This window comes from Ranitomeya imitator, chromosome 2 (genome assembly GCF_032444005.1).
Source record: "Ranitomeya imitator isolate aRanImi1 chromosome 2, aRanImi1.pri, whole genome shotgun sequence".
Classification (NCBI taxonomy): Eukaryota; Metazoa; Chordata; class Amphibia; order Anura; family Dendrobatidae; genus Ranitomeya; species Ranitomeya imitator.
In genome coordinates this window covers 742,215,237-742,229,841 of record NC_091283.1, presented here as the reverse complement: position 1 = coordinate 742,229,841, position 14,605 = coordinate 742,215,237, and the positions used below count along the sequence as shown (strand labels likewise).

The 14,605-nt window shown below is 42.6% G+C and overlaps 1 protein-coding gene across 7 annotated transcripts in view; it reads left to right on the top strand.

Moving 5' to 3' along the window:
• The window catches only part of USP54 (ubiquitin specific peptidase 54), a 149,877-nt gene extending 137,292 nt beyond the window's left edge, over positions 1-12,585 (top strand). For 3 of the 7 annotated variants that reach the window (XR_011318498.1, XM_069753235.1, XM_069753234.1), the window contains 3 exons: positions 5,313-5,453; positions 7,810-7,978; positions 10,667-12,585. Coding sequence is in view for 4 of the 7 variants with exons in the window: in XM_069753235.1 (XP_069609336.1) it covers positions 5,313-5,453; positions 7,810-7,978; positions 10,667-11,301 (945 nt within the window). In the remaining 3 variants the exon portion in view is untranslated. The remainder of the gene's footprint in view (positions 1-5,312; positions 5,454-7,809; positions 7,979-10,666) is intronic. The other 4 variants (XR_011318497.1, XM_069753238.1, XM_069753237.1 and 1 more) reach the window with 2 other exon arrangements.
• Positions 12,586-14,605: the final 2,020 nt, after the last annotated feature.

Here is a 14,605-nt window from a genome sequence, read left to right as displayed (position 1 = left end):
GGGTCTCAGGGAAGCACTCAGGGAGCCCCCTCCCTGCGCGATGCTTCCCTATACCACTGGAACATGTTTGATCGCAGTGTCCGTGACCGCTCCTGGCACATAGTGCCGGATGTCAGCTGCGATAGTCAGCTGACACTCGGCCGCGCTCCCCCCGTGAGCGCGGCTGATCGCTCTGGACGTACTATTCCGTCCTTGGAAATAGAGCCCACCCCACATGGACGGAATAGTACGTGCAATGGTAGAAAGGGGTTAATATAGGCATATGAGGGTTTGTTTTTCTGCTGGATAAGTTGTACTTTTGGATGACACCATTGCTTTTACCACATAGTGTTATGGAAAAGAGGAAAAAAATTCCAAGTGTGGTGAAATTCCATAAAAAGTACAATACCACAATTGTTTTTTTGTTTTTTTTAATTTAATATGTTCACTATATGGTCAGACTGAGCTGGCAATATGATTCCTATACCAAACATGTATAGGTTATTTTTTATTTAGTGAAAAAAATTCGGAAGTATGAATGAAAAAAGTTTTTGCGTTTGTCACATTTACCAAGGCTTTCCATTTTTGGGATCTGGGGCTAGGTGAGGGCTTATTTTTTGCGGCCATACCTGACTTTTTTTATTGATACTGTTTTGGGGTAGATACAAGGTTTTGATCGCATTTTATTGCAATGTAGCGGCAAACAAAAAAAACATAATTGGCGTTTTTTTTTTCTCGTTACATCGTTTATCAATCAGATTATTTAACTTTGTATTTTGATAGGACATTTCTGAACTCAGGAATACCAAATATATCATGTTGTTTTTTTAAATTGTTCTACTATTCATGGGGCAAAAGGGGGGGGGGGGAATTGGAACTGTTTTTTGTTTCTTTTCAATATTTTACATTTTTTTGTTGTGTTCAGTAGTACCCTTAGGAGCCTTGAAGCGGTGATCTTCCAGTAGCCTGTGCTAAACCTAGCAGGGCTTCATCACTACTATACATAGCAAAACTCATGATCTCCTATGAACACTGGCTATGGGGATCGTGATGACAACCCATTGTGATCACATGGACGGGACTTGTGATCTGCTTTCAGCCAATTCCTGTTAAATGCTGCTATCAGTAGCTGATGGCGGCATTTAACTGGTTATCAGCTGTGTGTGGCTCTCAAGTCCTGCCCATGTGATTAAATCAGCGATCAGTTGTGGGAAAAGATGCATGCTTCGGCTCTGAGGTAGGGACACGCGGCCGATGATGTAAATATACGTCATCGATCATGAAGGGGTTAAGTAGAAGGGGCAGTTACCAGTGGGAGGCAAGTAACTAGCACAGAACAGGAGAAATATTACATTTGTATTCTTGCAAACACATTTTTTTGCAGCTCTCTGAGCTCTGCTGAATTGCAACAATCTCTCAGCCCTACCTGCCTGTGAGCTGGAAGCTGAGAGGAAGCTGCAGGTGTAGGAGGTATAATCACACACAGCTCTGCAGCGAGATCAGGAGAGCAGAGTGCGGCCATCACATATCACACTGGTAACTCCCCCTCATGTAAACCAAGCTCTGGAGGCAGAGTTAGCTTCTAGGCAGCTCCTCCCACAGCCTGGAAGAGGTCATTTATATAAAGTGATACAAGGTACTTTATCAACAAGGCATCTGATATGAGACACACAGGTATCACTCTCCTCAGAAGTCGTTAATCTGTATACTCATATTAATAGGTTAGATAGGTCAAATGTGGTGACAGATTCCCTTTAGTTCATTAGGTTCATTTATAAAGTGCAGTCAAGTCATTATTTCCGAAAACATTACTGCAAATCCATAATTTTGTTCATTAAATACATATATATATTTAAGTGCACTTAGTGTCAGGTAGTGCTGGGGGAACATGGCTATACAACACTAGGTAAAACATTTAGTACAAGCAATTTAATTATTGCTCATATTGCTGCATACATCCAACAATAGTATAAGCAAAGACCCTTATATAATACTACAGGGACTGCTGTATGTGAATTAGGACATCTCCCAGCACCATTCGTGATGGTTTTCTTTCAATATTTATTTTCTGAGGAAGGGGCTTATCTGCGAAACGTTGTATCAGTATGGCGAGTAGTGCTATGTGCTGCAAATCTTTGCTATATGCCATCCTGTTAATTCATGACACGTCATGTTATTATTTAGTCACCTTCATTTGATGGATTGTTCTTTTATAAAAGAAAACAAAATACAGAATTGTGATTGGTTTTTGTTTGGTTATTGCCGCATGTGTGGAATCAAAATTCGACTGATTTGAGATAATTGATAAAAATATGAGCTGGTGGGGTGTATGTATATCTATGCCAAGATTGTCCTCTGTATACCTGGTCATTTCTCATTTACTGCACTAGAGCAAAGGAGGACAGTTTTCCGAGCTTTGCGAGTAAAAGTGCTGTATGCCTGAAAGATTGTGTAGTATTTAAAGGGAATCTGTCAGCAGGTTTTTGCTATGTAAGCTGAAGACAACATGTTGTACGGATTAAAACACAGATCTCAGTGTTTGCTTGCAATGATGGTTTTACCACCAGGAGCTTATCATTGCTTTGACACAATAGCACGTGCCTCTTGGCCTGACACTCCCCCTCCTGTGGTAGGCAGCTCACTGTCTATAGACATTTGTGTATACAGAGCCTGGTGAGGGCGGGATTAGCTTTCTTAGCCCTGCTTTATTGCTAAATCTAAAACTATGATTGTGTCAGAGCAGCTGCACCCAGTAATGTAAGTGATACATCATTGGATTCAGCTTCTCTTTGCCTACATCAGGCAGCTCTCAGATGAGGTAGCAAAAACCTGCTGACAGATTCACTCTAAGGGCCTTTCCAATGTTGACACATGATTTTGCAAGTAAAACTCAGTTTCTCTAAAAAAAAAAAAAATATGTAAAAAAAATCTGAGGCCATTAACAATTATAAAAAAAAACAACCTCAACCAGCATGATTTTGCACAGTTTTCAAGCCTTTTAATGTGGCCTTATATCTGTTACACCAAAATACAGATCATTGTGTATTTCACAGGGTAAGTAGATCGATCTGACAAACCATAGAAATATCGTGCTGGTTGTTTTCCAGATTCTTCCTATCTTCTTCCATGCGCTTGTTTCTATATTAATAAGTATAGAGAACATATTTGCTCTGTATACTGTACATACTGTTCTTGCTCTCTGCATAAATACTAACCCTTATTCAATGATGGCGCCATTCGCTGCTAAGAAATTGACTGTGTTACAAGTTGACAGTTAAAAGATTTCCTTATAAAATAAACATAAAATAAAGTGCTGCTCACTAAAAATAAAAGTATCTCCCGGCTCCCAGATGCCTTTTTAATGCTTATTTTGCACTGTTAAGGAGTAAAAAGTAATATCAGCAAGAACAGATTTTGCTCTAAAAGGTGTTTATCAAGTAGGGACCAATACCTTGATAATAGTCCTGTGTCACTTGTAAATATGCAATAGTTTCCATAAACTCTGGTGAGGTGAACTCAATGATGTTCATGGGCTCTGAAATCCTCCATGTGTTCCCCATCCCTCTCACCGCTGATTGACAGCTTTCTCCTGGTGATGCTGATCAATATCAATGACTCCTCTACCATGGAGGAGCTTAGGTGCAAATAAATAGGAGGAATATGTTTTATCTATGGCAAAGTCTCTTCATTATAGATACATAGCTATTATAGAGTTGCAAAGATAGACCTAGCCAATAATAAGTCAGAGGCACGGTCAGCTAGATTGTGGTCCACTGACCATGAATAATGCTTTGGGTTAGTAAGACGTGTATTTACATCAGATCACTTAAAGTCCCAGACTCAGATCCATGTCTGTCAAATGGCTGTGTCCCATATAGCGGTTATACTCTATTCACTTAAATGAGAGTGAGCTGAAGTGTCCGAATTGGACACGGCACTTTTCAGAACAAAACACACATTTTCTAATCCTAGAAAACCTATTTAGGTGTGACAAATGAGCAATGAAGGAAGAAATTAGACCGGTATTAGATACTTACGTATTTATTTTATTGGTATATCGCCGTCATATTCCACAGCGCATTACAGACATCATCACTGTCCCCCACATTCTATCATTGGTGGGTTTCTTCTCACACTCTAAACTTCATCAAAACTCTGCACATAAGCTACATATAGAATATGCACAGAATAAGTGATAGGAGCCAAATAGGTTAATGTTAATAACCTGTCAGCAGTTTTGGACGATATGAGATACAGCCATCACCTTTCAGGGCTTGTATACAGCATTCTATAATGCTGTATATCTGCACCCAACCCGACCTGGAAGAGAAGAAAAATAACTTTTATTATACTCACCTGCGGGGCGGTCCGGTCCGATGAGCGGACTGGACCGCCCCGCAGGTGAGTATAAGAAGTTATTTTTCAGTTCTTCCAGGATTATAGAATGCTGTACGTAAGCCCTGAAAGGTGATGGCTGTAACTTATGTCGGCCAAAACTGCTGACCGGCTCCCTTTTAAAGGAGTTGTCCAGTATTTTTTAGATTTATGGTCTATTCTGGAGATAGGTCATCAGTACCAGATGGATGGGGGTTGGTATCCTTACCGATCGGCTGCCATTACTTCCTGTGATGGCTGGATGTACTCAGCGTGCAGCACAGCTCCGTGCACATTTTGCGGCTGCTGCCGTGGACAGATCAGCTGTTCTGTACACTCTTTACATCCGGCTGCCAACAGAGGTGATGATGGCTGATCAGTAGGGATGCCGGGAGGACAGACCTTCACCAGCCTTGCAATAGTAGCCGGTCATATATGGAAATGTAGTGGACAATCCCTTTTAAGACTAAAACCTAAAATAATTACAGTTCCATTGTTCCCTTTTTCTAATTTAAGAACAAATGTGTTTGGACATGGTGAAGTTACTTTTTAGGAAGTATAGTCGTCTATTTAGACAGGCAGACTTCTATCCATGATAGAAGGCTGATCCAAGGGTATGGGGGCAGAATGATGGGTCATCTGATCGGTCAGTCCCTATGCATGTTGTCGGCAGCACGTCCTCTAGTTAGTCAGGCAATTAGCACCAACAACAATATTTTGGAGGCATCATAACTGATCCAATCAACTGCGGATGATTGAGATTGAGCACTCTTAATTGATATGATTATTATTCCTTGTAATTGGACCTCAACCCTGGGTATCCCATCATTTGGGATACTTTTTATGCCCTGAAATATTATGGGCAATGAGAATTTGACGTGGATAGCTAGGAGTATGTGGCAGTGTAAATGGTGCTATATATTATAAGCCTTCCTGCCAAATTGTGTGTGCACCTGCAGGTCACTCATGGCAGGGACCAGAGCAGGAGGTCTGAGGAAGACGAGCTGTACAGTGCAGAGAACTTCCGGCGGCTGGCAAGGAGCCTCAGTGGGACTGTCATCTCTAGCAGAGAAGAGACTCTGGTCTCTTCTCACAGTTTTGTAAGTAGTAACAACTTGATTAATGTTGTCAAACAGGTCAGTCGGAAACCATATTTCTGTATCACAGACCGCTAAGCCTAAACAGATTAAAAATGTGGCACCGTGTGAAAAGTCATGGATAGATCTTATGGCGATTACTAATTTCTCTAACCAGCAGACTCCTGTTCCTTACTTTCCTGCTACCTTCACTCTTGTTTGCTCAGTTTAGCAATTTTCTCAAGAGTTTCTTCTCTCCTTTGTACAGGGTGTCCCTAACGTCTGGACATATGGGAATTCTCATTAATAAGCATGAATGTGCTAAAATTGTCTGCAATGTGGATTTATTACATCGAGTTCACATGAAATCAACCTTTGCTTTGCATATGATGGAGAAATCGTATTGAAGAAGTTATATAATACTACAATTGAATAAAATGTTAATACATTTAATTTCTTGAAAATATTTGTGTGCTTATGTGCCCAGAATTTAGGGACACCCTGTATTTTAGACCTTCGGCCAATGATGTTTGTCAGGCGTCATTGCACAGTGTGACTGTTAAGTGGTTGTCAACACCAAGTGAATGTTTGTGAAGCCGTGCAACTTGCCAAACCCTAAGGGTCTGTGCACACGTATTCTGGAGGACTGCAGATTTTTCCGCAGCGGTTTTTGAAAAACAGCAGTGCAAAACCCCTGCGTTTTTTCCTGCGGATTTATCGTGGTTTCTACTGCGGATTCCGCTGTGGCTTTACACTTGCAGTTTTCTATTGGATCAGGTATAAAACCACAGCAGAATCTGCACAAAGAATTGACATGCTGCGGAATGTAAACCGCTGCATTTCCGCATGTTTTTTTCCGCAGCATGTGCACTGCGGATTTCGTTTCCCATAGGTTAACATGGTACTGTAAACTCATGGGAAACCGCTGCGGATCCGCAGCAAGATCCGCAGCAAAATCCGCAGCGTGTGCACATACCCTGACTGTTTGTAAAGTAATATATCTTGGTACCGTGTTAGCCAGTGGATAGAAAAATATTTAGAATTGAGAGTCCTCAGTGGTTGATACCTTTTAATGGCTAACTGAAAAGATGGTAACAAATTGCAAGCTTTCGAGACTACACAGGTCTCTTTATCAGGCTAAAACAAATTCTGAAGAATCACATATTTATGCACAACATAGTATACTAGGTTGTGCATAAATATGTGATTCTTCAGAATTTGTTTTAGTCTTTGCCTGATGAAGAGACGTATGTAGTCTCGAAAGCTTGCAATTTGTTACCATCTTTTCAGTTAGCCATTAAAAGGTATCAACCACTGAGGACTCTCAATTCTAAATATGTTTGTAAAGTAGACACCTTTTGGATTCGTCTTTGCTTGCCAGTTCCAGTGATCTTCATGTGACTGCTAGTAGTATGTGACTTGTATGCTTGCTTTCACGTACCGACGAGAGTCTCAGCCGCACGTTACAAAGTAGCAGAGCCTCTAGGATCACATGCAAATCTCATACTTAGTCAAGTGATGATCACTGGAACCAGCAAGCAGAGCCAGAACCTGGTGGTGTGTACATTACACGGCGTTGGGATCCGGCAAGCTGCACAGCTTACTGTACATTTACTCATGGGTAGACAACTCCTTCCAATCATGGCACATTTCTTTCCTCTTGCTTATATAATGCCAATCTATTTCCGTTTATTACGTAGAGAGTGTCACCACAAACATATATCCCTGTCCTCAAAACCTAATTTCACTGTTTGAAATGGACTAAGAGACCCCGTGAGGGTGCACAGACCCCGTGAGGGTGCACAGACCCCGGGTGCACAGACCCCGTGAGGGTGCACAGACCCCGTGAGGGTGCACAGACCCCGTGAGGGTGCACAGACCCGAGGGAGGGCGCACAGACCCGAGGGAGGGCGTACAGGTGTTAATGGCCTTATTTAAGCTCCAGTGTTGCTAGGCAGCCATGCTTACTATAATGCCACATTGCTGCCCCATTACATAAGTATTTGATCATGGCACTACATGGGTTGTCATCTCCATTTGCTATCACCTTTTCCTTTGTTCCTGAATGTCTATAAATGGTTGGTTATAAGGGGTCATTATGTAAAGTGCAGCCTTAGCTAAGCAGTAAATTGCTTCTTTGTACTGGTATCGGACTGCTGTGGGTCGTGTCTTAGGTCCTGCACGTTGTATTCCCCCCATCTGTAGACTGCTTTTTCTTTGGCAGTGTGTTAATATTGATTCTTGTTCATGCTGCTTGATGTTTGGCCACATGTTTTCCCAAGCAAGTATTTGGTCTCTGACAAAATGTTATCCTGTTTCACATTAACCATCTGGTTTATGGCTGTATATATTTATTTTTTTCTGTTTCATTTGTTAAAAGGAGGCATCCAATGAGAGGAAAGCGCTTGTGGACAGCAGTCATCGCTCTCACAGCTCCTCCTCCTACCCTTACACCCACAATCCTTCTGTCTTATCCTATGAACCCCAGCACTACCCATCTCATGAGGTTCTGGCGCCCAGCATGGTGGGTGAGGCACACAGACCACCAGGTAATTGCACACAGCCCTCCTGCATGTTTTTTTCTCTATTGTATGCTACTTTTCTAGATAATTGAAAGCCATTTATGTTTTCTGTTATATCCTCTGTGCTGTCTTGAATTGGCTGCGTTTAGTTCTGCTTTTTCTTTTATTTCCCTATATTTAATGAGGGGTATGCGTGGATGGTTTTATAGTAGTACATTACACCCAATTTACAGGCATTGTACACAATCATAACTCCCAATTACCAACAAACATTACTCCCTTCCATTTGTCCCCTTCTGTTTTGTTCATACATTTGGTAAGTTAGAAAGACGGAAGGCACAGATGGAAGAGAGTCTGACTACAAGAGAACACAACAGCAGTAATATTTGTAGTCTGTCCCCATGGAAACACACAGGCCTGAGTAAGAGCTGTGGACCCAAAACAATAGTATATCTTAGGCCTCTTTCACACTTCAGTTATTTGGCGTCAGTCTAAAACCGCCATTTTCCTCAAATAACGGATCCGTCAATTTTTTTTGACGGATCCGTTATTTTCCCATAGTCTTGCATTAGTGACGGATTGTGACGGATGGTCGTCCGTTCCATCCGCCATGCGACGGATCCGTCGAAATTTGGCGGACGTTTTCTGAAAATAGACGGACATTGAAACGTTTTTTGTCAACGCCGAAATGGCGGATCGCGACGGATCCGTCGCGTCCGCCGTTCCATAGAATGGGCGCCTATGGGTGACGGATCCGCCGCAACCGTTTTTTCGGCGGATCCGTCGCCCCAATCCGTTTTTTCAATTGCGCATGCTCCAAAAAGAAGATACTTTTCCCAGACAACCCCCAAGTAACGGATCCGTCAAAAAAACGGATCCGTTAGAACCGTTTTTACAACAATTGTGACGGATCCGTCAATCCGTCACTATGTCGGTAGTGACTGACGCCAAATAACTGAAGTGTGAAAGAGGCCTAAATATATTTGCAGATAAATACATGGCCTTACTCTACAACTACAAGTTATTTGTATCTTTCTACAATGGCAGGAGCTGCACTTCAATTTTGAAACTTGCTTTACAGTTTCCTTGTATGTCCAGTTATGTGTTTTTATTATGGATTTTTACACCCTAAGGGCATATAGCTGTGTTTGTGCAGCTATACTACTGCCAGCAAGGGCCACCTGATGGCTGTGATGTTAAATGTGACTTTTTATCTAGCTCTAAAAGGAACCTGCTTCCTTCAGAAACGCCCTTACCTGTGGATGTATTAGCTATATGCAGGTTAATATTATTTAAGCCCTGTGTAGCTGGCTTACTGGAGCAATGGTTTGCAGGCATGCAATTAGGATGGTGCAGGGAGCGATTACAGTCCCCCCTCACTACACACTGAGTGCACTATGATTACTGCCCAGCACATTGTCAGACAACCTGCCCTGCACGCATACACTGCACACGCTTGCTGTTAGTAAGCAGCTAAAGTGCTGAGGAGGGATCACAGTTTGTTCACTGTGTACTATACAGGGACTGTAATATCACCCTGCACTGCTCCGATGACTGGAAGCGTAGTGGCTGCAGGGAGAATAAAGCTTCATTTTCTCCCTGTAGCCGCTGTTTCAGTAAGCCTGCTGGATATGATTTGGATACTATTTACTTGCAAATTACCGCTATATCTCTAGGTAAATAGCATTTTGGAGGACATTTACAGGAATATTTTGAGTTAGACTATAGTAGGCATTTATTCCTAAACATAAAACTTTAAAAATTATACAGATGCGTCACACCACTTGACAGGGAGCCTACTATTTATATAATTTCTGGTACCCACAGGAACATGATCAGCTATCACACAGCCAATGTTAATCAATGTGAATCACTAATCCACATTCACAACATGTCACGTAACTTGATTGCTGTGGATTTAAGAGCTGCTTGGGTTTGTCTGCCCCATGTGATCAGTGACCATACAACAAACGTTCCCCTATTGTGGATCTTTTTAGTAGAGAACAATAATTTGAGTGCCTCCATTTAACAAGTTCCATTTTTAAACAATACAAGTCTCCTCATTTTATTTTTATACAAGAACCCATTTTTGTTAGTCCTCCAGAAGTGCACGGACCACAAGGGCTCCAGTAGCAAAGACTCTCAGCAATCTCTTGTGATCTGCAGGAATTTCCCTACAGCGTAGCCACAGGAGAACTGCAGAATACCATAGTTCTAGTTCTTTTTACTTAAAGGGATGGGTCATTTTTGGTAAATGTGTGGTAATATAATATTTTAGATAACTATTCCCAAAAAGCAAAGATGTATATTATTGGTAAAACGAGTGGCGTAGGAAAACGTTGAGACAATTCCTTACAATTTGTGTAGACTTACCAAAGCACCAAAAGTTACTAAAAGTGTCTGTAAGACACAAGCTGTTTTTAGCACCATTTGCTACACGATTTGACTTTTTTGTGATTGGCGTCTACTATCCTTGTGTACCCACTTTGACTATACTGAATAACTACAGCCATTGGGTCATGTGTAAGTTCCTTTTATACACTATTCAGCAGTAATTTATATTTTTTTAGATATTAAATATTTACATTTTAAAGGTTTGGAGGATTGGTGGTAGAGGATTGGTGTACTGTGTCTCTTGTCTTATTAGAGAAGGAATGCAACCTATTTTAGTCTATAGAAATAATGGATGAAATGTACTGTCTCTTTTCACTTTAGGAGACCCGACTGTCCAAAAGCTTTTGGCTTTGCCTGACAGGAGTGAAAGTGGCAGAGTTACCGAACACTCGGATATGGCAGTAAGCTATGCAACTCTCCCAAGGGCACCCAAGATCAGTTCCAATAAATACCCCTCACAGGGGTCTTCACCTGACTCTTGGCAACAACCAGAAGCCATGGAACATAATATTTCAACCTACCACCAGTGGTCAGGTCACTCAGTGCAGGCGAACAGACCCGACCAAAACATGGTCAATTGTAGCTCACCAGGCAGAAGACTACAAAATGGTTTGTATCAGCAAGAATCGAGTTACAGGGGTTATGAGGCCTATAAGATGAACCGCAGACCATCACCGTCTACAGAGTACAGCACCTTGAGTATGCCACGTAGCTCTTCCATGGGTAGAGGAGATGTGTTGTCAAAAGCTTTTGCTCCACAATCTAGAGTGCAAGGTCCTAGGAGAGTAGACATGCCACCAGAGGAGGACTGGAGACAGAACAGTTTTGCCCCTCAAATGAGTGGATGGAGGCAGCATCCAGCATATTCTCCACATCGGACCTATTCGTCTGCCTCTGACATGTTTGGTACAGCCAGCTGGAGGGGTACATCTGCCTTACCTAGAAATGGGAGGTAAATGTGTTTGTATAGCTGTCCAGAATGCCTGCCTACAGAAGCTGCCAGATTTGCATCTTACACTTTTGATCCAAGTCTTGTAACGCAAAGGTTATTTGTTCGTAGTGTGATCGCCAGTCTTGTCTTAACACCTATAAGCCTGTGGAAAGTCCCTTTGTGCTAGATGTTTGGTCAAGATTTGGAATCGTAATTACTATTTTAGATTGCCCAACTGGTGCAGGAGGGCTTTGCAATGAAGTAACATCAGAGCTAGCAGACGTCCATACTCTCCAAGCTCACATCTCCTTCAGGTGTGCTGACAAATCATTCTTCCACTTAACAAACCGTGAGAACAACTGCTCATTTCCTACCTTGTCAGTATGGTGCTCATTTAGCAATAATATGCTTAAAAAGAGAGCATTAATGTGTACAGGGTGTTTATTAACTACTCTGTAAGGAGTAAAACCTGGGGGTATGGCCACACCGAGCACCAATGTGCGTTTTACATACTGATTGATATTGGCCACACAACTTTGAAGATATACAGCAATTGTAAACCATAAGGACACTTACAATAAATTTGAAAGCTTCAGCAATTTGCAATAAAACCGTACGTCGGTGTGTGGTTTTCGGCTCCATCGTGGCTGCACCCCAAGTATTTTGGGAACCATTGCCTTTGCTCTTTCAGACCCTGCTTCAGTTAGCAATAGTTATGTTGCAGTGGTGATCCTTAGAGTAAGCAGACCTTTTTTTTTTGTTATGTGTTGGATTCCTTTTGGCATCTATGCGACCAAAGGTCCATATCTGTTTAATTTACCCATGCACTGCAATTCTACAGGGTGTATAGTATGGTCGGTCCTTCCTTAAATTTACCTTAATAGCTTTTGCTGCCAGAAAAGGGATTTGTTAACCACTGGCAGAGAGAAAACTGTGCTAAGACCCTGCGCTCAGGCAGTTGGTCTTACAGTGGCACTCTATACAAAAAAACCCGGCGTGCAATCACGGGACTGTAAGTATTAGTAGAAAGGCAAACCCAGCATTAACCATGCAGATAGTTAAGCACAAATCTTGACTACTGTAAGGGAGGTGGGAGAGTAGGGGGGGCAATGCCACGTTATTTATAAATGCCCTGCCCACCCCTTTTTCCTTCTCTCCAGTAATTGTAGCAAGTTCATAACAGATGACTGTTATCACTGCATGCTTAAACCCACTGATGTTAACAGCTAGAGGATAAATTAAATATTTTAGTGTCAAAACATTTGCTTTTGTAAGTATTTTTCAAATAAATATATAAAATAGTTCTATTAAAATGAATCTGATCTGTTTTTTTTTCCATTCTATAACTTGAGAATATGTATTTTTGTCTGAAAATGTGAGCGCTGACCAAAAAAATATCTTATGTCTATTAAAGGAGAGGTCAGTGGTAAATGGGTTGTGAGTGTGTTGTATCATGACAGTGTGCATTGTACAGGTGAGCTCACGTTAGTAAAGTGACGCCCTGTGCATGCAAGTGACTCCAGCCTAGGCCTCATGTGTGTCCTCAGACCTTTTTAATATTTGAGCTAGTGTATCAAGTTTCTAAATATAAAAAGTCAGGTATGTCCCAGCGAATGTCGCTCACTTTATTTATTTTTTTTTTTTAACAGCTACTAATCTATTGTAGACACTTTGGTGGTCCAGCGGTCTTGTGCTGTACTGCTGGCATCATGACTCAACACTAATGCTAGTAAAGTCTACAGATTGTTTACATGCTGCCAGTATGACTGCTTCAACCGAAGACCAAGAGGAATGCCTGGTATGAATGCCTCCCCGTCCCTGTCCCTGTCATTGTATGCATGCCTCCCCGTCCCTGCTCCTGTCAGCATGCCTCCCCGTCCCTGCCCCTGTCTGCATACCTCCCCCGTTCCATCCCTGTATGTATACCTCCCCTGTTCCATCCCTGTATGTATGCCTCTCCCTTCCCTGTCCTATTATGAATGCCTCCCCTGTTCCGTCCCTGTATACATGCTTCCTTATCCCCTACCCCTGTGTGCATGTTTCCTATTGAAAAAACATCTATATAATTGTCTAAGGGTCACTTCCGTCTTTCTGTCTGTCTTTCTGTCACGGATATTCATTGGTTGCGGCCTCTGTCTGTCATGGAATCCAAGTCGCTGATTGGTCGTGGCAAAACACCCACGACCATTGCCACGACCAATCCGCGACGGGCGCAGTCCGGCGGCAACATGGCCGCTCCTTCCTCTCCGCAGTCAGTGCCCGCTCCATACTCCCCTCCAGTCAGCGCTCACACAGGGTTAATGGCAGCACTAATGGACCGCGTTGTGTGACCAACTTTTTTACTATTGATGCTGCTTATGCAGCATCAATAGTAAAAAGATCTAATGTTAAAAATAATTTAAAAAAAAGTAAAAAATCATCATATACTCACCTTCCGGCGTATTTCCCGCTCCTCGCGACGCACCGGTGACCGATCCATGCATTGCGATCTCGCGAGATGATGATGTAGCGGTCTCGCGAGACTGCTACGTCATCATCTCGCGAGACCGCAATGCACTCTTGAGACTGGAGCTCGCGAGGAGCATCGGTAAACGCTTCCTGGATCTGGGGGCCAACAGAGCGTGAGTATATAACTATTTTTTATTTTAATTCTTTTCTTTAACAGGGATATGATGTCCACATTGCTATATACTACGCGGGCTGTGCAATATACTACGCGGGCTGTGCAATATACTACATGACTGGGCAATATACTACGTGACTGGGCAATATACTATGTGGCTGGGCAATATAGTACTTGACTGAGCAATATAGTATGTGACTGGGCAATATACTACATGGTTGGGCAATATACTACATGGCTGGGCAATATACTATGTGGGCTGTGCAATATACTACGTGGACATGCATATTCTTGAATACCCAATTCGTTAGAATCGGGCCACCATCTAGTAACATCATACTCGCCTACCTGCGTGCCCTCAGTGCTGGCAATGCATCTCAATCCGGGGCCTGCCTGCAGCTCTTCCTGCTGAGTGATCACGTGGTACCGCTCATTAAGGTAATGAATATGCGCTCCACGCCTATGGGAATGGAGACACGTCCATATTCATTACCTTCATGAGCGGTAGCACGTGATCGCTCGGCAGGAAGAGCTGCAGTGCCAGCACTAAGGGCGCACAGGTAGGTGAGTATGATGTGTGCGCCGGCTCCTGGCACCCGCTGCTCCGCGGACCCCCCTTCCCTGCTGGCTTTCTGTACCGTGACTCGTGTATAAGCCAAGGGGGGAGTTTTCAGCACAAAAAATGTGCTGAAAAACTCAGCTTATA